A 24374-nucleotide genomic window follows, 5' to 3' on the forward strand; every position below is an offset into this window, starting at 1 on the left:
TGTGTTCAAGGCAGGGCTTTCCGTGAGCTCAACGGGGGCCAGGAGTCCCCTGGAAACCGAAGACTCTGAAGTGTCGAGTCCCAGGGGCTGCTCTGAGGCATGGAAATGTCCAGCTTCAAATGTTTTAAATCCTGCGCTTCTATTTTTAATATGAAACTTTTGAAATCCGGGATTTGTGGGTAAATGGATGTCCAGATATAAAAGGAAAGTTTGCAAAGCTCTGGATAAAATGTACCGTACAATACATAAGTGCTCAAAGGGTAAAAAACATGCAGTGAATAAACTGTAGCTCCAACCTCAAGATTTCAGCTGAATAACTTTGTGGCATTATATGCAAAATATCTCCAGTAACTCGGGAATGTAATATGTTCAATGTTAAGGCTGTAGTTGATGTTTTGTCTTCAAAGCTGCTTTTATGTTTGGTTGGTTTTTTTTAAGAGTTGTACATCTCAGCATTTTTACTGCTAGTCATGGCACCTACACTTTGTATGAGCAAAGATGGAGCAAGCTTACATTTCAGATTTGAAATTACTTAATTTTATAGAAACATAGAAAGGAAATATTTCTAAGAACACAAAAATGTGAATTATGCTTGATTAAAGGAAAAATCCCACCATCAAACAAATAGTACCTGCAGCACTTTCAGAGTGCTTCTGTAAGAAGTGGGCATGGTCATGTAGGGTTTTTATGAAAAATATTTCAAATCAGAGGAACTGAGGAGTATTGTGGATTGAGTGTGGGCTTTGGTTTTTTATCTCAGCTTACAAATTGAATTTGTTTGCAGCCAATTGCACAACTGGAATTGGCTGCTATTGAGCTTATGTTTCATTTCACAATCTAGTCTTCGTTTCAATTTGTGCCCATATGCCCATTAAAGTTTATGAACTATTAGACCTCAAATTGTTTCAACATTGTTTATTTTATTAAAGGTTTACATTGTCAAAAGTAGTAAAAAATATCAATTCCAGTGCTGCTATAATACCAGGATAATTTGAATGGGGTTTTGGTTTTTAATACCTTCCAATGGCTAAAGTTTTTTAAAGCTGCTTTAGAAATAATATGAAGACGACACATGATACACAATTAAATGAATACTGAGGATTTTGTGTTCCACTGTGTCTACTCACTGGACTTCCCAGTGTATTTGTTAGTACCAGGCAAAGAGAAGAGTCATGATGACTGTTGATGATTTTATTTTATTAAAGAGCTAATGGAGTTTTCCCATCCTGACTGCAGAATAGTACAGTATTGTGGCTGCATTAGGTATAATGATAGTTGATAATACATTTATTAAGAAAACATTTTAGAAATGTTGAATGTATATAAAAGCTTGAACTTCTTAAATAAAATCCTCTCTTCTCACTCCTGCATTTCCTTTGCAATAATTCCTGTCTTTCCTACTCTTCATTACACTTCCATGTAAGATTTTTTTCTCCACAAAATGCCTTACAGACTTCCATGCTCAAAGACTATGCTTCAGTGAAAACTCATCCTCTGTCACTGTGTATGCAGAGACATCTGACCACTCCCACCATATCCATACATAAAAGCAAAACAAACAAAAAAATTAAAAAGAGGGACACTTCTGAAGTGTTTAGGTGTAGAGAATCAGTGGTCAAAAAGGAAGAAAGAGGTCAAAAAGTGGAGGGAAATAGAGAGATCACTGAAACATCTCCCTGGTTAAAGATGAGTGTTACCTGGAATTTGTTTATCTTTCACCCTTTCCATTGAAAAAGGATAAGGGCAGAGAAAAAGCTTGCAGAGACCCCATCATTATTTTCACTATAGAACTTTTTTAAGGCTGAAGACAGTCTTTTTAAAAACAGCAAATGCATGGGCATTGAAGAGAAGTACTGGATTTTGCTATATTCAGTTCAGGTGTCCTCAATTCTTTTTCACTCAGTTTTAAAAGAAAATAATGAAGAAAAGTATTTTGCTTCTGAAAAAATAATCTGTAGGATCACCTGAGATCTGTCATAAATCAGTAACTTAGGAACAGATGAAAAATTTTGCAAAAGTATTCTGAAATTAGAGGTGATAGAGAGGACATTTCTTAATAAAACAAGCACTGGATCCACCAAAGGACTAGTGGGGCTGTCAAGGTAACAGAATATACATATGAGAAAGGGAGCTGGAAGATATGGAGAATGACATTGGTATGTAAGAAAATATTCAGTTTCACATGTTTCAGGAGTTCAGCCAAGGTGGTCTGAAAATAACTGTTAACTAAAAGCAGCTACACATGTGTGCACTACATGGCTACGATTACTAAAAATTTGCAATTACAAATTACATGCAAATTATAATAAAATTATCTAGTCTATAAAAGTTTATCAGTTTGCTGTCATGATTGGGGATTATATAGCCTGAGTAGTTTTGCACTAAGAAGGAACAATTATGAAAAAAGAATTCTGAAACCAGATGTGCAAAGGCAACATGGAGGTGATGTAGTTTGAAGAAAATGGTCCCAGTCCCTCCAGTCCAGTTTCCCCAGCTGAGGCAGCAAGGGTCTGGACTGCATGCTTTGACCCTGAGGCATGACACTGCTTAGCTGTGCACCTGCACTCCACAAACCTACTGATTAAAAGTATTGTAAAGTAGTATGTTTTTAAAGCCTTTCTTCTTTTTCCTCTCTCCATCTCTGAACAAACTAGTAAAATGAGTTTATGGCTCAGTACTATACAAAAAATTATACATATTTTAATTTATGGGTATAAAAATTATTTCTCATTGCAAAAGCCCAGCTTTATTTTTCTTTCCTATCTCTCTTTCCAACAAGGGTCAATACAAGGAAGACAAAAGAGCTAATTTAATCTGTATTTGGTTTAAATCACACTTCTATACTAAGTTAATGCAGCTTCATCACACAATGAAATTATCTTCAAAAAGTAATACAGCATTAAGAGTTCCACACAAAAACTATATATTTTTATAATTTAAATAGTGGATTTTTTTTCTTTTTCTTCTGAATATTTGAATTTTAATTATCACCAGCATAAATGTACATAAGCAGATATTGTTTATCCAGTACCTTTGGATGATGTATGTATGGTAATGTAGTTTGTCAGTTTATCATCATTTAATATGATTATGTTGTTCTTTGTCTTTAAAATGTTATAAGAACATGCTGCCATTAAACTTTCCATGTCTGTCTAGTTTATATTGTGAAAAAATAATAAAAGCACACTGTGAGATACTTGTTTTGCATTTGCATTGTTTAGGATTTGTTGATAAAAGCTACTCAAACATTTTGAGTGTAATCCCATAAATGACATGTAATGTTTCCTTCCTGATAGTTCTGTTCACCTGCTTTGCTCAGCAGTGGCCAGCACTCACCAGCCTTGTCCATGAACATGCAGTGTCCCGGGTTTGAGTAGCTGCAGGTGAGTGAAATACAGCCCCCAGGTGTAGCCTGTACTTTGGGACCGAGGAGTGTTACCCTTTCTGCCCTCCTGTTCACTTGATGCCTTGCAGAAAGTGCAGCGAGGCTCTTCTATTTATTTGCTAAAACTGGCTTTCATTCTGGCAAACAGGAGCTGGAAATGCACATGAGCAAGTTTCAATGGGAGCAAAAGAAATATTTTTGTTGCTGCTGAAGGTTTCCTACTGTTATGACTGGTTTCCAAAAAGTGTTTCGGTATTTTTTTCTTCTTACAGGCTCATGTTAACTGGCCCTTGATTCACAGGGGTTGCCTCTTACCTTCTGTGGCTTTAACTCAGGTAGAACATAGCTAAATGTGTTCAGTAAATGAGTATTTAACTGTTAAATGAGTATTTAACTGCTTTAAGAATTTACCCAGTTTTTTAAGTGGGTTTTGCAGCCAGATGTGTGCACTGGGCTGCCATGGATGCACTTCTTATGAGTGCCTGAAGTTCACAGTTTAATGCTTTTCAAGCACAATTCAGGCACATGTGCAAAATATCTACCCCTCTCTCTGCATCCATGAAGGCAGAGAAGGTGAAGGAAATCAGCCTGAAACTGAAAGAAGAAGCAACAGCAACAGAATGCAATGCATGGACTCTGGGCTCTGGGATTTAACTGTCCAGCAGAGAAGAAGGTTTGCAAGGTAGAAGGTAAACCACATTGCAGTAGGACAAGTACTACCATTTCTCTCTGCCATTATTTTGTGAAAAAAGAAGACAAGGGCTTGCAGGAGACCAGCCCCAGAGCTGCATTTTTTTTGTAGCTAAAACCTAACAAAGGAAGATGTGTTAAAAGTTTTCACAGGAAGTTCAGCAAAACTAGGTAAATTAGTTCAGGGATTTTTTTTTTTTCTGCCCAGTCAGATAACTCCAATTTTTCTTAAAAGCTAACAGATCAGCACCTGGGATTAAATGTTTACCTTACCACCAGGACCAAGCACAGTCAGCTGATGGGGAGAACAGAGGAGGTCTGATAAAGACAAAATTAACATTAGACCTGATAACTAAGGTGGGTTTTAGCTGTCTGAAAATTAGGTAGGAGCAGCCCAAAAAAAAGAAGTTTTGCTGGGCCAAAACCAGAAAGCTCCCTTCTCAAGACATTCTGGAGTGGTTTCAAGCACTGTAAGTCTCTACTGAGGCTGCATGAGCAGCAGTGTGCAGTTGTCCCTCTGCAGCAGCAGGCTCTCCATCCCATAGCACCTGTAGCTCCTGATTTTCTCCTCCTCAGTAGGTAAATATTTAATGGGAGTCCACAAGTGGTAGAAAGTGAAGTTCATTCCACTGTGAATGGATTGGTACCAGCTGCATGGCATTTAAGTTTCGTGTAACAACTGACCCTAGAAGGAGTTAGCCTTCTGCTTGGAACTAACTTTTTGGTATCCAGAACTGCCTCTGAGGACGTGTTACTCTGGGCAAAAGACAGTGGAGTCAAGACTTGCGCACTGTAAGAAACTGATTTGCACAGATGGACAATCAATGGAGCAGCTCTTGAAGCGTCCCACCGTAGGCTGTAGTTCACTGCTCCACACTACAATTGAGCACAAGTACTGAAAATTTCAATGTCTAAAATCTCATGGGGATAAATACATGTAAGTTAAAAACACGCACATCTAATTTTTTTTTACGACTTCTAAAAGGTGCAGATGCATTCCTTGCTATCCTGCAATACACTGAAGAGTGTTTCTGGATTAGTTGACCTGGAAGATGCCTCTCCCTCCAATGGGAATACCTATTCTGGTACTGACCTATGCAACTCAAATGCTCTGAGTTGCCTTTTGGATATCCTAGAGAAAGACATCAGTCTGCCCTCCTCTGCATGTGTCCTCCAGAACTCTTATTGCAAGCACAATCACAATGGTGGGAACACAATGCCTTGATTGTGGTGAAAATTTGGACTCAGAAGAGGTGCTGGTCATACCACTGACAGTGTCCATTCGGAGCAGACAGTACTGCTGCAAACCTTTATAAAGCCACAGGTGACAGAGACAAAAGTCAGCCAATCTGTTTATTTGGAGATCAGATGGGAAAAGAGCCTTCTTCACTTTCTTTGTCCACCTGAAAAGCTACAGGCACTTCTCTGCCTATGTCTCTCTGTGGTCAGAGACACTGTCCAATGCCCGAGTTAATGATATCCTTGAGTTTTGTACCTGTTTAAATATCTCCTCACCTGTACACTCCCACTCCAAAACATCTTGTAATCCTTAATAAATCTGGTAAGTAAACTTTTCCCTTTCCTACCTTTGACTTCTAGATTATTACTCTTCTTACCTCTCCGGTAACACATAAGACCCTTTGGGTGGTAAGGTGCAATATATGTGGATGACACTGCTCATGGATTACTAACAATAATGCACAAAGTGCATGCTTCACGCTGTGCTGCTGTGAGCACCATGGAGGTCTCTGCATAGGTAGACCACTAGGATGGAGGGACACATTTCTGTCAAAGCAGCCACACAGCATGCTAAGGGGCTATAGGGGGATGAATGACACAAAATCCAGCACCATCTAGGTAGAATAGCACAGCTTTATCCCATTGTATCATGTTTGTATGGCAAGGATTTGGTAGCTGTGGGGCTACAGGGGTGTTCATGTGAGAGCTGCCAGAAGCTTCCCCCATGTCCATTACAGCCAATGTCCACCGGCACCAGGATAGACCCACTGCTGGCCAAGGCTGAGCCCATCAGCAGTGATGGCACCACCTCTGGGATAACTTAGTTAAGAAGGTGAGGGAGGAAAACCACACAATTGCAGCCGGAGAGAGGAGTAAGAATATGTGAGAGAAACATCCCTGCAGACACCAAGGTCTGTGAAGAAGGAAGGGAAGGAGGTGCTCCAGGCACTGGAGCAGAGATTCCCCTGCAGCCCCTGATGCAGACCATGGTGAGGCAGCTGTGCCTCTGCAGCCCTTGGAGGTTCATGGTGGAGCAGAAATTCACCTGCAGACCATGGAGAACCCCACATCAGGGCAGATGGATGCACAAAGGAGTCCGTGGCAACATGGAAGCCCATGGTGGAGCAGGCTCCTGGCAGAACCTGCAGACCCATGGAGAAAGGAGCCCATGAGGTTGACTGGAAAGACTTGTCACCCCCTGGGGGAACTCACACTAGAGCAGCCTGTTCTGAAGGACTGCACCTTGTGAAAGGGATCCACACTGGAGCAGTTTGTGAAGAACTGCTGCCCTTGGGAAGAAGCCGCATTGGAGAAGTTTGTGGAAGACTGTCTCCTGTGGGAGGGATCCCACACTGGAGCAGGGGAAGAGTGTGAGGAGTCCTCCACCTGAGGAGGAAGAAGTGAAATAGACAACACATGATGAACTGACTACAGCTCCTAATAGCAGTTCCTCTACACTGCTGAGGGGGAAGAAGGTAGAGAAAATCAGAAGTGAAGTTGAGCTCAGGAAGAAGGCAGGGGTTGGGGGGAAAATATTTTTAAGGTTTGGTTGTATTACTCATTAGTCTAACCTGATTTGATTTGCGATAAATTAAACTAATTTTCCCAAGTCAGGTCTGTTTTGCATGATGGTAATTGGTAAGTGATCTCTACCTGCCCTTAATATCGCGCCAGGAACCTTTCATGATATTTTCTCTCTGCTGCCTAGCTGAGGAGAGTGATAGAGTGGCTTTGGTGGGCACCTGGCATCCAGCCAGGGTCAATCCACCACATCCATTCACCAAAAAGCCCTGTTGCAGGAAGTTTACTTAGAGTAGTGGGGAAAACATTTGGTCAACTTGACCCAGCAGAGGAGAACTTACACTGGAGAAGCACTTTGTGTAATGAAATTACATAAATGCATGCCATAGGACTACTTCCTAATCTTTAAAAAAACACTCTTTTAGTCATCACAAATCCCGAAATTGGGTTTATTGTTCCACTGACCCACAATAATCAGTCTTATAAACTGATGAGCATATCTGATGCAAACACATAAAAAGTCAATGCATCCAGTCTGCATACTAGTGTGGCAACAGCTTTGACAGACCTTTAATCTTTGTCTTTGTTGGGGCAACTACATCCGAAGTTGTGAAAGGAGAAAATGCTGTGTTCAGAAAAAAAAAAGAGACAAAAAATATAGACTGAACATTACTGCTGCAGCAGAAGTAATCACCCCTAATTAACTAAAAGTTTACTCAAAAAAACCCTGAAAACAAGTAACTTGTCAAAAAGCCTCTTGGTCTCTTCTGGGTTCAACCCTCTGAGTCACTAGAGTGGCAACACACACCTCCAGTTGCCTGAGCATGAATGCTTAGCATTCAAAGCGCACAGCCTTGCACAGAATCATAGAATGATTTTGGTAGGGAGGGACCTTCAAAGATCATCCAGTCCTACCACAGGTAGGAACACCATTCACTGTATGAGATTCTACATAGACTCTAGCCTCGAACACTTCCAGGGGTGGGATATCCACATATGACAGGATAGTTTGAAAAGAAAGCAAAAGAAAATAGCAAAAGATTGGAAAGTGAACCCACGAGTCACATAAAACACCCTAACAGGCATCAAGGCATTTTGGAAATGCACTTCGTTTAAGACAGGTTCACGGGAAAAAGCTGAGAGGCATCACGCCTTCCTACCTCTTACTATGTCATCCCACAGCACTGCCAATGGCAAACCAAAGAGACTTTGGCTAAACAGCTCCTCTTCCTGGCCTGCACCACCTCCACTGCCCTCTTCCCAGCAAACAACTGAGGAACCCACCAGCAGGGCCCAGCAGTACCAAACACGTCAGCCAACCTCAGGCATGAGTTTTGGCAAGCCCACTTCCACAGCGTAAAGATGCCAGCACCCTGTAATAGCCCAGGCAGGCGGCGCAGAGCCACGGAGCTGCAGGATAATTAATGCTGCCTTTCAGCAGGGGCTGGGGCACAGACGTGCTCTGTAATGTTTGCATCGGAGCCCAGCCAGGAGCCTGGGCTGTCTGCTCCAGAGCCCAGATGCCGTGGTCTGAAAGGGACCACTGCCTGCACTGCTCTGTCCTCCGACATTTCTGCTTGAAGTCAAAACTGGCAGCAAACCAAAGTGCTCTCTCATGAGACTGTAAATTAATGTTGCTGAAGGAAGCTGGCTCGTAGTTCATGCGGCTCTGGGTTTGCTTTACATCTGGTGTCAAGCTTTGAATTCCCTCTACAGCTAGGAGTAAAACAGGTGAGGTGCCTGGGCCGCTCAGCACCCCCTACACATTACTAATTTCCTTTCATCCATGCCTTTAAAAAAAAATGCCCGATCATGCTACAGTTTTGAAATGTTATAGGGTTGGGGGTTTTGGTTTTTTGGTTGGTTTGGTTTTTGTGTTGTTTTTTTTTTGTTTTGGTTTGGTTTTTTGTTTGTTTGTTTGGGGCTTTTTTGGTTTGTTTTTGTTTTTGTTTTTGTTTTTTTTTACTTTAAAAAGCAGCTGTTATTTCTTTCCAGGCTTTGCAAACATTCTTCCCATTAAGTAACTCATTTACTGCTAGCAGCAGGCACAGCTTCCTCCTTTTAGCAACTCTAAAAGAAGCTGATAGCTTCTACACTTGAAAAACGTGTCTGTGGAAAAGAAACAGATGTATTTTAAACAAAGATACTCATTTTCAGCTCCTCCTCACTCCTTCACCTCATAGACCAGGTACCTAACAAGCCCTTCACTCCAGCTGCCTACCACCTAAATCAGCATGATTCCTTATCCCTGTGTTTTCATTAGGGACTCAAAATCAATCTTTAACCAAGGACAAATAGCACTGCTTCCAGTTACATCCAAATAACAGCTTCCTGTTTTGGAATTAGATGTCAGTGCTGTTGCTTTCTAGCTGCTTCCTTGCTTTCTGCCAAGATGGAGAGGGAAAGGAAGGGCAGTCCAGAGGTCATAAAAGATATTCAAGAAGTATAAAAAGAAAAAATTTATACAGCTACCTCCAACAAGAGATGAGACAGCATCCAAGGTTCAGATAGGCCTAACCTGCTCTTCATATCACACGATTTTCAAAGCATGCTACCCACTTGAGAACTACTCCAATCATCGTCTACTGAGAAACCCCCATTGATATTAATTGGAGCTAGGAAGAGATATTTGAGCACTTGCACTAGAAGTGGAGTCACAGATAGCTGCAGAACAGCCTGAACTGCTACACAAGGCTATTCAACTCCCTGAGAAAAGCCTGGACCCTTCCTCAAATACGTTCACTTTTCTTAAGTTCAGGTTGATTACGATGGGAAGCTATGTGGTGGGGGAAAAAATCAGCCAGCCATCCCAAATATTGATCATCCCTTATGAGGAGAAACCCCTGCTGTCCCTTGTAAGCCCCTTTGAAGGCAACATCAAAATCCATAGTACAGTCAGAAAGGTATTAAGAAAATGGACCATGACACACAGCTGCAATATGTGTTACAAGTGAGCACAGCACATGCAAGCAGAGATGTGCCCTGGACTCAGCAGTATCTTATGCTCTGCTTATTTTGCATTCTTGACAAGTGATGTTTTACCTCCTGCTTTCCCAAGTTTTTCTGGAAGTAATTTCTCTATGCATCTCCAGAATGCCACCAACAAGGATATTACCAAAAAAGTCCCATTTGTTTGCCTTAAAATGTCCAAGTTCTCTCCTACTGCAGAAACTGTATTTAAAAAAAAAAGTCAAATAATTTTTTGTTTTAGTAGCTACTTGGAAAGAATTAGCTAGTCAAAAAGGTATGTCACTTTTGGCAAACAGAAGTATACACACCCACATAAAAATAATCATTCTGTCCTTCATTTTCGACTGCATGTCCACTGCTGAATCATCCTTTAATTACAGCTGACAATTGCACAGATGTCTCCAATGCAGTTTGCTCATAAAGACACATTCATTGCAATCAGATACATGACAGACTTCACACTAAACAGTTGTCAACATAACTTCCTTAATGTGTCTTGACTATCCACTTGCTCACCCCCACCCACTTCAAAACCAAAATTAAAACCCGCTTTTCTTCTGTCATCACATCCTCCAACATCTATCACTACTCACTCAAGTGTTAGGAAAATAAGTCACTGCTTTTTCCATAATCCCCATCAAAAATTGCTACTTCCAACAAAAGCCGTGCACAAACAAACTCCCTCACAAATGAAAGAAGGCATTTTCATTTCCCAAAGACCACATCAATTTATCTTCTTGACCCGTCCAATAAAGTGGTATGATTCACCGATGACTAGTAGCATAAACATACATTCATGTGTTAAGTTCTGTCAAAACATTACAAAATTAGCAGACAGCAGCTACTGTTGTAAATTTAATGATGTACCTATGATGACTGTAGCTGGCAAAACAAATGTTCCAGCATTATGAGAGCCCTTTCAATACATAAATATTTCCTCTAAAAAGAAGCTTTCACACTTAGAAGACATTATGTTTATTGGCTAGAAAATACCTAAATGTTCTCACTTACAGATGTCGGACAAGCTTATGTATGTGTGGGGCAGCAGATCCAGTGGAGACAACAAGTGGGATTCTAAACAAGAAGAATGCCCATGTTTTGTATGTGTCTACACGGGGATTGAGACTATGACGGAACGTGTCGACAGATGGAGCCAATTATCTGAAAACAAGAGATGTTCACAGATTTCAGTTTTTGATTAGAGACATTTATCAGTCAAAACCACTTGTGACTCATGCTAAGATTAAGTTTTGTGTTGTAACAAAGAATTCAAGTATCTCTTGGTATTATTACTGAGAAGACTGATATTCAACCTGCACTCCTGAATTTTGTCAACTTTTCCATAAAGGTCTTTTGACTAGGACTTGGTTACAACACTGCTCAGTTTTCATACACTCACAGGAATAGAAAGAAACTGTTCAACTCCGGTACCTCTTTATGAGTACTTGAACTGAGGGAAGACTCTAAGGTGGAGGAAGTAGGGTTCAGTCAGTCCTCCCTATTCATACTGTCCTTTGGATTTTGCCAGATGTTTGCATCTTTATAGGCTAGACAGAGCTAAGGGTATTGTGAAATTTATAAGGACCAAGATCTTGGTGACTTTCAGAGCCAGGAGAGCACTGCAACCTGAAAGGGAATATCAGTGCTAGGAGCTGGAGCAACAACAGAGGGAATTTTCCCTTCTTGCTCAGTTTAGGCTTAGGAAGGAGTCCCTTTGAGCCTCTCCACTGATGTCTCACTGTGCTTCTTTGCTGTCTCCCCTCTTTTGCAGTGCAGATATGTGCACATACACAGCTGTAATTTCAGTCCCCAAGGCCAAAGAATGTCATCCTTATTGTCACCCATGTCGCCCCATCACCAGCTATCTGAGCAAGAGCATTTATCATCACAAATATGTGTCCTCTTGAAACAATCAATGCTGTGAGAAAACACCTTCCCTGAGTTTCCCTCTCTCCTATACCCCTCATTTGGTGGGAAGATGTCATTAGGAAAGGAAATATACAGCTGGAAATTCCCCAGTAAGCCCAGAAAGAGTTCTTCAGTGGAAAAAAAAGTCCACAGGAGTTATAAAATCACTCTAATACTAATGATATACTAATGACATCTGTATTGGTGGAAGTGTGTGGTAAACATTTCTTTGTAAATGTGATGTGAATGTATGCAGGCAGTACTGTAAGAGAAATTTGAATTCTGGCAAATGAAGACTTTCTATTATTCTGTATAATCAGCTAAGTAGAAATTCAAAATTACACACAGCAACATGAGAAAAAAAGCAGTCAGACTGACAAAAGTGGCGGGGGGGTTTGTTGTTTGGTTTAAAATGCATTTCTTTTGCCAAAAATTCCGTCTAAATGAAAAACTTTAATATGTTAGCTAGGCTGCTGCTATTCTACCTGTATAATCAGTTTAACACCTCTGAAGATTTAAAGAATAGTGTAGTGATTATCTGATTTCATCTTAATGCCAGCTTTAAAATGAAGGAGGAAAATCACTTCTGTATGCCCCACAGAAACAAAGAATTGCTTTAAATCCATCTTCCTTGAGAGCAAGCTGCAAACTCTCCGGTTTCAAAACAGACATATCAATCTTATGCAATTTGTCTGGTTTCTAATTATTAATATAATTCATAATAAAAAGCCGGAGGGGGTAGAATTAGGTGCTAGGGAAAGATGTTTGGGCTCACATCAACCACCAAAATGGATTAGGATCAGATGAAAAAGAGAGAACAGGACAGCTATTAAACTTCTGCCTCGTCTTCACTGGGGCTGTTGTTAGAAACTTGGAGTACAGCTGCACTTAATGAGTTTGTGTAAAAGCAGACATTATACAAATGGGAGAAAGTAGGAACTTCATCCAATTAGATAAGAGAATTGGCCAGCAGCCTCCAATGAACTGAAAAACTCTTCCAACTTTAGGGATGAGAGCTAATTATAACTCTGGTTTTGTGTGTGTACAATGTTACTAAATTATTAAGAAATACTGTTCTGTCAAAAAACTATGTCGTATGTGCTGACTTGATTATTACAGATAGAGGATTTGCCAGAGACAGGGCTGGAAAGTGATTAGCCTTGATAAAAAGAGAAGTCATTTTGCCATCTGACTTGAGGGTGCAAACAGCTTATTTTCTTGAGTTTCTCCCAAAATGTGGGCAATCGGGTGGAATGGCAAGAATTTCTGTTTCTTCCTCTTGGTACTTAAGATGCAAGGAAGAGAGGCTGACATAGGTAATTACATGCCTGTTAAGAAAGGTAGCTCAAGAGATGTTCACTGATGAAGCTAATACACAGCCCAGGGTATTGTTTCTTTTTTTCCTTTTTCTTTTAAATACACAGTAAGATGAAGAATCAGAAATAAGTTAGATATGAAGGGGCACAAAGGTTCTCACTTTTACTTGGTAACAATCAAATACCTTGTCCACAGTGTAGACTGAGGTACAGAGAAAGCAAGGAAATTATGTTCCATCTCCTCCTCCTTTGTCACTCCCAAACATGCCTCCTTAACACATGATAAAACTACTTAAGCTGTGCAACTCCCAGTAGTCATGGCCCAAAAAGGCCCAATCAAGTCCTCCAGCCAGCTCCAGACTGTCCATCAAGCTGGGCAATTTTCAGAAAAGAAATGACATTTTATATAAGGGAAAAAATGTGTGAGGGGGCATGTGCTCACTCCTCCCTGCATGCTGAGGGCAGCAGGGAAAGGAAGTGAAATTAGAGAATTTATTAACTTCGAAAACAGGTTTAAAATCTGGACCTTGGTATTTCACTTCACTCATGTCTCCTTCAGAATAAGGGCTAAAAACAACTGCCAAATAATGTCACTCCTTATAGCCAAACACCCAGGTTCTGTGTTTACTGACAATCTGTGCACACTGTCCTTATGAGCATGAAATGTAGTTTGGTTTTCTTTTCAGGACAAGGTAGAGCCACTGGTAAGAGCTCCTTGAAAGAAGCCAGAAAAACAAGACAGAAAAATCCCAGAGCAGACAGAGCACACCAGAAGGCTGAGACTGCTAATGGGACAGCTGTAAACAAGGATGAAAGACTCAAATTCATTATTAAAAAGGGCAGTGGGAAAAGTCCAGAAGAGCACTGTGTTTAAATCTAGTCAAGCCATACTTCAAAACTAATACATTTTACTTCAATTATCCTAGAAGCACATAAAGAAATTAATTTAGATTTAAATAATGAGTAAGACAACCTCTCAAGAGACTTTCCACAATGTTTTGGACTTTGAATGAAGGCTACCAGTGCCAGTCCTAAAACTAACAGAGGCAAAAGGAGAGGTTGAAGGCTCCTAAACAAGATTCAGCATGTCAATTCTGAAATGCTAAATAAAAGCATTGTTTTTTTATTAAACAAACAAAAACAAAACAAAACCAAAAAACAAACAACAACAAAACCAAAAATCACCCAACAAATAAAAATATCACCAAGAAATCAGTTTTCAGGGATCTACTGAACTGCTGCATTGTACTTGCTCATAAAATTACCCAGCAGTTTTTTCTGAATGAAGAAATATAAATCAGTTCTTCTTAGCAAATGCAGGAGCCAAACTCTTTTATTGTGAGGGTTTCAATAGGCACTCAAATAACTTTGACAGCAGCATGGAGGGGGAAGGGTGTCTCTGACCCAGTTTCTGTATTACAGCATCACTTGGGTGATGGTGGTAGGAGTGTTCACAGCAGAACCTCTTTTCTTCAATTTTCTTCTCCTCCTTGCCCACCATCACTTAGTTTAAATAATCCACAGTTGTTATCCTGGGCACAAGAATATGGTTAATCGAGCTAAATGATTGCTGGCAGCTTCTTATACGCATTCAGCTGATGATTCTTCAGCAGAGAGCCCTTTACAGAGTGTGAGAGGAAAATTTGTTTTTTTCTTTGGCTATCTCCTTTCATGGCCATTTGAAAGCAGAGTTCTTATTTTTTTCTGAGATATCTTTGCCCAAATCCTCTTAACATGTCATGGGAAATTTTGAAGGTCAGGCCCTCTTCACCTAGTGGAACCTAAATGATTTTTTTTCTAGGCTCTTCATGGAGAAGTTTCTTGCTACTTCTCACACCACTGATCCACGAAAAGCTCCAATTACTCCTTTTTGTAGAGCAACGAAAGGCTACAGAGGCAGGGAAGTGAGCTACTGAACAAGTGGATAAATGCATGAAAGAAAGACTCCACCTAATTGCAGACACCTAAGGGCAGTATCCCTGCCAGGAAGCCAGGCAAGAGATGTGACAGATGAACTGGGATGAAAACACTGAAAATCTGAGCAAGAGAGGCAAAATCCAAAGGATGCTCATAACGCTGAAGTTGCAAGTTTTTTTCTCACAGCAAGGGCTGAAATACACTTCTGAGTCTGAATACGCACAATGAAAATTTTCTCTTAAAAAAACCCTCACTGCTCACCATGTTTCAATATGGTTTTCAACAGATTTTGAGTTATTATGAACCTTTGCTTGTCTGCTTTTATATGTCACAAGCCATCACTAACCTGACAGCTCTCTGGCAGTCTTTCAAGCATCTTCAAAAATACAAAACTAATCTTGCTTTTAATGTTTTCCCTGCTTCCAGCTCCTAAACCAAAATCAAATTCAGAGATTTGAAAGGAGCAGAATTAGAAATAGATTTGCACAAATGTCCTGATAAAGAAAGCTGAAAGTAAAGAGTTACACTGTCAAAAGCAATGGTATATTTGGAATAGAAAAGCAGGAACAATTTTATGTCAGACTGTGCGCTTCACAGTGGTGTACGCCACAGACAGGGGTATCCAGCCTTTGAAAAGCCCACAGATAATTCTGCTATACACAGACTGAAATTATGCCAGGTGGATCCCAGCACAGGTGCGTGAATCTGGTGGCTACTGCACAATGAGAACCCAGGCCACAGAAGGAGGCGAGCCATCAAAAATTGCTAAGGAGATCCCTGTTCTACTGGACAGTAAAGCAGCCAAAGTTACAAGGAGCCACTGTCATCAGCCATAAAAACTCTTTCCAGCTCTCTCCCTCTCGTTTTCCTTGGCTAATGAGTGTTGTTCAAAGTGCTATTGCACTTTATTAGGGTTAAGGAGATTGGTCACGCTAGTCTGTTAAAAGACAAAAATAAAAGACTAAGACTGGAGAGAGGAAAGCCTGAAAAAAAAGATGCAGTTTTATTTTTCCATAAACAATACATTAGCATTCTCATGTCATTGGAGAAACCAGGTCTCATTTTTGCTTTCTTCCCAGCTTTTCTTTTGTTTGTTTGTTAAGACCAATTGAAACATTTACATTATAAACCTTATAAACCAAACTCATTTTTGTTCAAATCCAATAAATTTTACTTCACTTTCTCAAAATAAATACATGTCCTGCAAACATCTTGTATCATTTGGAAACTCATATTTGTTAAGAAAATAGCAGTGGCAAAAACTGACCATTGCTTGTGATTCCTTCTTTATGAGAATTGCAGTACTTGCCTGGAAATTGTTAGCTAGTACACTAACTTCAGTATTGTTAAATTTCCTCAGGTGACAGAATCATAACTTCCTCTGCTGCCAGAGACTTCCCTCTTGACTTTGGGCTATTCACTTTGCTTTTGTGTTCCTCAAATCCAGCTATAAAATGGGTATAAAATTTATACTTTACAGAAGCACCACAAGTGTGAAACCACTCATTATTTGAAGCTTTTGCATACTGTGGAGGAAGAAGGTAGAGAATACATAAAAACCACTTGAATTAGGCTTTAGAAAGATGCTGAGAGGATGATGGACCTGATTGAATTACTACGTTCAACTGAGCAAAGCAGCGTTGCTTCCTGAATGTCTAAAGCCTTAAGACACTCTTAAGCTTGCAAATAGCACTACAAAATATCTAATGGGTTACAGATATGAAGGACTGCTGCTTTATATCTCAGCCAGAAGACAAGAATTATTCTGCTGCTCAAAAGGGTAGAATACAAACATGCAGTGGCTCAACCAGACCAAAAGGAAAAGCAGCCAGTACCACAGAGTAAAGACCAACGAAATAAACACCATCATTCCCGGAGCACTTTAATTTTATCTCCAGTGGAAAAGCCAGGCTCTGCTTTGCTTTGCAAATGGTATATGAAGAATTTGCTGCCTGGTGCAGTGTTTCTGTGATGTCACTTCAACACTGGAGATTTCTAGATCTGCTCCGGCAACTTAAAACATATTTTCTGAACATAGCCTTAGCTTATGTTCAGAAAAGGCTAGAATTGATCTCATTCACTTGCTGGTCTTTGACATCCCTCATCTAGCTAGATTCAGAGTGGCCTGTTAGCCTTTCTCTGAAGGTAGAAACACAGGCCAGAGCTGAGCTCGACACGGCAAGGTCGGTAGCATCCCACAGAGACACACAGGGAAGAGCCGAGAGCCCAGTGCCCTCCTCCTCTGCCCACTATCAGCAGTACCTGCCATCGGAGCGAGCTGTGCGGGGGGGTGGGGGCAAAGGGAGAAAAACTGAGAAAAAGCGAAGCCGATGATTAAGGAGTAAAGAATGGCAGATGAAACTAAAAATAGTCCCCTCGGCAGTTGTAAAGGAAATTCGTTTGACAGGAGGCTGCTTCTTTTGTCGAGAGCGGTTTGTTATGCAAGAGACGATACCAGCACCGGCTCTTCTTATCTGCCTTGTCAGTTAAACTGACAAAAAGGAGCAGGGTTAACATCTCTGGAGCCACCGCCAGCCTCAACATTTGTTTGTTTTTCAGGCATGTCCGTGTTTTAAGAGGCAGCCCGGGGATTAATACCGTCCAGAAACTGTGGTGCAAGCTCAGTTAGGCAACTCCACAAAAATCTTCAGAGTACTTACTCGTCATTAAAGGCAACAATTGAACCCTTGCCTGCTGCTGGTTTTGTTCCCTTGCCTCCTGCTTCAGCCACCACATGGTGACTTTCCTTCTGCACAACAGAAAACTGAATGCCCACAGGTTTTCCCACGCACAGGCAGCGGAGGACCACTGCCCCTACTCTGCTTTTCCAGTTCTCAAGATAGATGACTCAAAACGTACAGAGCCTCCTGGATACGAGAAAATGAAAAACTAAACCAAAGAAAGTTGTTTCATTTTCCCCCCACTCCTTCCTGCTGCTGAGCCTTCAACGGCACTTACACCTCTGTGTGCAAAGGTAAGAAGTAGGAAGGAAGAGGCTCTAAAAGAAACCACCCTAACACCTCCTTTCTTGCAGGAGAGAAGCCACCATAAAACCAGGGGGAGACAAGTAAAAGTGAGGCTATTAGCAGCTTGCTGGCCAATTGCCCACACGACTGCAGGTGAGTCTGTATGTTCCTCGTTAAGGTGCCTTCTGGCATGCCTGAAAGCTTTTGGAGAGAGCCTGGTGGTCAAGGCTGCCAATATCTGCTGGTGAGGAGGTAAGCAAATCACAGCCTGTCCAAGTTAAACAAGTTAAAGCCAGGACTTCAAAAAACTCCAGTGACCCACATACGGTGTGCAGGAGTGAGCACTTGGGTATGATGTAGGTGCAAGGGAAAACAACTCTTATCTGTCTTCTTTTCATTGGGCTTCCCTGAAACGTTAATTTTTAGACCCAGTATGCTGCACTAAAACGTGGGTTAATTAGAAACAGGAGTCTCTCCTCTACTACTATTTTTGGAGGACATGTTCATCGTCACAAAGACAGCAATGCAGAAGTCCTGTCTCCTCGGTGAGTAACTCAAATCATCCTCTCTGCCCCAAACATCAAAGTGTTTGGTAGAAAAATAAGCAGAATAAGATAAAGTGGTGGAAAAATCTGGCTGAAAAGTATATAGCAGCTTTTTACTTCAGGTTTTAAATGTACACTGTGTTGAAATATTGTGGGCTTCTTCTGTAAACTAACTTAGAAACAATTCGGTCTCTTTCCTGCTCAGTGAAGGAAGACCTTGGTGGCAGATTCTGCCCTAAACAAAACCCACCTGCCATGAACAGTTTGAGCCACAGGATGCCACTGTTGCATTTCTTTTTCAGGAGGTCGAAAGAGTGACAAATTGTTTGCATGACCAGGACTCCTAAATTTAATACCTCTTTTCCTTCTTAACATATGCATACAATTGCCGATGTTTAGAGCTCCAGACAGACCATCCAGATGCAAATTGCTCGGAGCAGCACAGGAACATGTGTTTTCTTCAGGAACAAAATGCTTGAATACCTTTTAAGGCTCGATTACTGAACCCAGCACCTCTGTACCTTCATAAATTTTCTATGCACGAGAAATCTTTCCAACGACTGCCCCAAGTGTTGACTCCAACTCTGATAGTTTTGTCCACAAAATAAATACCCTGTTATTGGATTTTATCTGCATCCAGATGAGAAAAGAAAAACACTAGATGGGAGAGTAGATTAAATCAGAGAGAAGTCAGGCTGCTCATAATTGCTACCTCTTGTGAAAGAGCAAGAGCCCCTACAGTGCTAATAAAACTTCATAAATATTTTAGTAATATAAAATTAAATGCAATGTATTAATGCCAAGAGACAAGGAAGTGGCCTGAGCTCCCAGATAGCTGCTCTTGCTGCAATTTTGTGCAATTTGCAAACTGGCACACAGAATCAGAAGCTCAGGACTACCGCAACCTCTGGGATGGTTGAGACAGAAGCACTGCACAAAGGCCCACCAGTGTGAATTTTAGAGCAGTCAAGATTGCTGAGATCTACACAGGGTCTAAAAGTCCTCTGAAAACAAATTTCAGTCCTGACATATTTTCACATTGAAGTGGTAAATTATCACAGAAAACTAAGTTTGGGGCTGCAGACAGTCTCCAAGATCTACACAGACAAGAGTTTCCCCAAGTTCAGCACAACACAGATGGAATTTGTGAGAATGGGTTGTTAAGAAACGAGGGAGAAATTTTAATGCTAACAGTTTCTCAGATTTCAAAAGCCATTTTGGTTTTGCTCAACATTTTAGAAGGGGGGGAAATGGCTTTAGCCTACTACAACTCCATTTAGGAACAGGGAAGAAGAAAATTAATGATAAGGTTTCTGATACATCTTGGGTGGCCAGCAACAGAAGAACGTGAGGAAAGCCAGCATGAAACTGACAGCTGTGGTGATGCAGAGCATTACTGAGGCTGGTGTTACAGCTCTGTACTTCAAACTGATGTAAATATGAAGGGGCCCACAGATAACAGCCTTCTAGGATTCAAGGCTTCAATTGAAACATCCGCACTACCTTCAGCCTGTTTTGGATGTGTTCCAGAAACTGGCCATTCTCCAGTCAGGGTCTAGATTCAGTGAGACAAAATCCCTCTCTTCAGAAAGCAGTGTTGTAAGATCTCTAAATCAGAGCTAGACAATTACTAAGAAGATGCTGGGAAGGACTCAGCTTTGTAAGAGAAACAACTACCAACCAAACAATTCACACATTTCCAAAGACAAAAATTTAAAAAAAGCCCAAGGACTGGTTCCATTTCTTTTAAAATTAAGTATTTGCAACAGCACACACCAAGGATACAATATTAATATTAAATCAGTCATGACTGTTTACATTTCTTTTGCTGAAGAAATTTTTAGTGTTGTGATTTCTTTTTGTCATTAGCACAGAAAAAAAATTGACCACACATAACCAATTACTTAGTTCCCAAACTGAATTTACCTCCCATTCCAAAGACCAGGGATTTCAAAATCTCCTTAAAGAAAAATAATCTTTCAATCCAACTTATTTTCTTGTTGTTTATAACAACAAACAACAGATTTCATATAAAAGCAGCAGCACAAGGGTAGAAAATAGTGTTCCAAAGCTAATTTTAGTCCTGCTGATCTCAGGAGCTTAGTGTTCCTGTCAGACTGAACAGACTCCGGTGGCTGCCTGCCTGCCTGGCTGGAGAAATCTGTCCCTAGAGATCTATTTATAGCACCTTGTACCCTGTACCTAGATTAGGTTTCAGGTGTTTTGTTTTGTTTCATTGTTGTTTTGTTTTGTTAGGCGGGAGCATGTATCCAGGACTACATTGATCCAAGACACAGATGTGACCTACTCGAATAAATTACCAGGAAAAAAAATCAAAACAGTTCACACTTCATTTTCTGCACATCAGTCCCTCTGGACTTCATCAGCTAGCCAAAATTCAGTCCCAAAGGTTGTTTCTATTACAAAGAGAAATTGATGACAGAATTGGGTGTATCTTTGATACGAACCCATCTGCTTACGTACACAAACACAGCATCCTCTCACCTAAATTATGTAAGAAAAAATGATCTGATCTTTTTTCTTGGTGGTTGTCGTTTAAATTTAGCCAGTACAGTTTCTAATCCCTTCTAGATTTTCTCATTAGAAACACACTCCTACTCTTACATTTAGATGTTTCTCCCTCGTCAGCATGATTTTCTGTGGCTTGTTTCACTGGTTCTTATGCCATGTATAGGCAACTCCAGCAGTCACTAGCTATCTTGTATTTTCTTTATGAGGTTCAAGGGAAAAACCCTTATGTCACAGAGCTTTTTTAAATGTAGATCTCACCTAGTAATTCTGCGTTGGTTGTGACTCTGTTATTTCAACTACCTGGTTCCATAATGACTTTAAACTCTTTAAAATACTTTGCTCACCAGCTTCTCTGAATTTTACCCAGTCCAATAACAGCATCCCTTCAGTTCCATCCAGTCTTCCAAATCAAAATGGCCACACCTGAACCCTTTCAGCCCAGAAAGGGAAATGCTTTAACAAAACTACTAGTTATACTGCAAACAGTGGCTGTCAAGGATACTCTTCTGTTTCATCCCCTCCAAAGAAGTCTGTTTCCAGCCATGACTCCTTGTAAATTTTCAACTGTCTGTATGAAACCTGCCCAGCAGAAGGGAGATGTAATTCCTCATGCCCTCCATCAAGAGCAGATATCCTCTGCTGGATGCAATTGATGAACTGATTTCCCAAATATTTGTTATGTAGACAGGAGAACAGAGTTCATGCAGGCACCCTAATCTTTGGGGTAAAATCTGTCAAACTAGCTTTAAAAACCTTTAAATAGAATCAGTAGGAATTAGACACAAACAAAGCTACAAAACAGTAAAACACTCCTGCTGTTAGGCTGCCTTTGCTAGCCAGATGACAGCCCCAAACTGAGAAGGCATAGAGACTGATGGGTAGTGGTGTCTCAAACTGCAGCTTCTCATCAGGGCTTCAGTTACAGTCAGCACTCACTGCTGCCAAGAGAGGTAGCCCTCTTCCCCCATCCCTCCCTCAGTTCCTTCCCCGTGGGACATTTGCTTCTGCCAAGTCCTTGCTCCAGTGCACATTTGATTGCAGCACAAAGCCAATTCAACTCAGTAAAACAGCAGAAAGTAAATTGGTTTTGGCTGGAAAGCAAGCAGAACTGGATTATTATGTGATCAAGCAAGCACTGAGGTTGGTGCAAGACAACGAGAAGAAGATGGAGTGTACAGCTGAAGGCAGGAAAAGCAGAAGAGGTCTAGGCAAGGTGAGAATGGTAGACAGCAAAAGAAGCTGTTAACACAGCTCAGCCAGAGCAGGGACTCACACTCTGCCACACTTCAAAACATGTGCTTTGAGCATTCAGCTCCTGTAGCCATCTCCTCACTTCAGGGACACCAGTTCCTCTGTTACCTACAAGTTACTTACAGGACATTTTGGATTTACCTCTGCCATGGGACTGCAGTAACCACTACATATCTTAAGCCCAAACTCACGAAGCACTGGTACCCCAAGCATGCTGCTGTGAAAGCTCCAGGAAGGGATTTTCTGCTCCCAGCTCTTGTGCAGGACAGCACCACAGTGTAGGGAAGCTTTCCAAAGCTCAAGATTAGCTGGGCACAGTGTCATCAATGTTAACACCGCCATGCTGTTTCCCAGGCACAGACTGCTTTTGTGTACAGGACTGCACAACCAACAAGCCATTTGCTGCAGTTCTGATTCTGGAGCTTGTCCAGATTCTCTCCAAAAAGCGATTTTAAACACCAACAGAAGGCATCCCGAGTAGGCCAGCACATTGTTCCCCTGTAAGAGAAACATCACAGGCTGGTGGCAGGGGCAACAAAGCCCCCGCAGATACACCACAGGGAGAGCTTTCACCAGAGCAGCAAGAAAGGAGACTGCATGCATCGAAATGGCTGTTTATCCGAAACATGGCTGCTTATCTCCCTGTGCAACCTGCCTAGTGTAACACAGGTTGGTCTCACACACCTGATCCTGGGCACAAGTTTTGCCCATTATCTTTTACCTCCTCCCCTTCCCCCACCTCATTCTGCAGGGCTTTCTGCCCTGAACACTGCCAGTCAATGGAGGTGGCTTTAGAAAAACCGTAAGGCAACCTGTGGGGACCTTGACTTTCAACTTTATTAACCTTCAGGTTTTATATCCTCTCACAGTTACCAAATTCTTCCCCAGCACTGTAAGGCACGGGGACCTCATTTTATCAAATGAAACAAAGCCCGGGTTGTCCTGCACTCCCAGACACCAGCCTGTTCCCACGGTCCTTGTTCCTCTTCATTGACCAGCAAAGGGCAAGGCAGCAGGTGAAGGTCTGGAGTGCATATCCTCCCGTCAGGAGTGGCTGAGGGAGCTGGGGGTTTCAGCCTGGACAAAAGAAGGCTCAGGGGTCACCTTATCGCTCTGTACAGCTGCCTGGAAGGACGTCAGGTGGGGGACAGCCTCTTCTCCCAGGCAACCAGGGACAGGACAAAAGGACACAGCCTCAGGCTGTACCAGGTTCAGGTCGGACATCAGGAAGAATTTCTTCACCGAAAGAGTGATTAGACATGTGAACGAGCTGCCCAGGGAGGTGGCGGACTCAGCATCCCTGGCGGTGTTTAAGGCACCCAGTGCCATGGTCGAGTTGACGTGGCGGTGCTGGATCACGGGCCGGACTTGATGATCTCAGAGATCTGTTGGTCGTTTCCAACCAAACCGACTCAGCGGTGTTGTGACTGTGCGCTCACCTTTCCGCCGTGCCGAGAGGGGAGCGGGGCAGGGCAGGGCAGAGCGGGGCGGGGCAGGGCAGAGCGGGACGGGGCAGGGCAGAGCGGGGCAGGGCAGGGCAGAGCGGGGCAGGGCAGGGCAGAGCGGGGCTGGGCAGGGCAGAGCGGGGCTGGGCAGGGCAGAGCGGGGCTGGGCAGGGCAGAGCGGGGCAGGGCGGGCCCGGAGGGCGGTGCCGGCGGCCAGGCCGGAGCTGGGCGCTCCCTCAGGTGAGGGCCGGGAGCGGCGGGCCCGGGGCTCGGGGGAAGCTGGCGGCGGGGGGAAGGGAAGGTGCCCGGTGTGCCCCGGCTGTCCCGGGCAGCGCCCACGGCAGGGCCACCCCGGGGCGGGTCTGGGGTCGCTGTGGTGGCGGCAGCGGGAACCTTTCCCTGTGGAATGTCTCCTGCCCTCGGGGGGAGGCGCTGTCACCATCCCTCTTAGATGTAAACAAATTAATTAAATTAATATATTCCTTTGTATTACATTTTTATCTGTTTATGTTTATTTATAACACCCAAAGGAGGTGGAGGAAAGTTATCAGGCCTTGATCAGTCCAAATTAAACCGACTGCAGACGCTCCTGCAGGGATGCTGAAGGGCTGTAATGAAGGCAAATGAGTCTAAAGATTGCTCAGGTGCTTGAAGCTTGTTTCCCTATTTTACAGGCTTGGGCTTAATCG

The 24374-nt window shown here is 42.2% G+C and overlaps 1 protein-coding gene across 1 annotated transcript in view; it reads left to right on the forward strand.

Annotated features, from left to right (window-relative positions):
- The first annotated feature begins 10818 nt into the window (after positions 1-10818).
- Positions 10819-24374, forward strand: part of LOC134054518 (MARVEL domain-containing protein 3-like) — a 32033-nt gene continuing 18477 nt past the window's right edge. Inside the window, 1 exon segment of the mRNA XM_062510404.1 lies at positions 10819-10835. Within this exon segment, the coding sequence (XP_062366388.1) occupies positions 10819-10835 (17 nt within the window).

This window comes from Cinclus cinclus, chromosome 1, assembly GCF_963662255.1.
Source record: "Cinclus cinclus chromosome 1, bCinCin1.1, whole genome shotgun sequence".
NCBI lineage: Eukaryota > Metazoa > Chordata > Aves > Passeriformes > Cinclidae > Cinclus > Cinclus cinclus.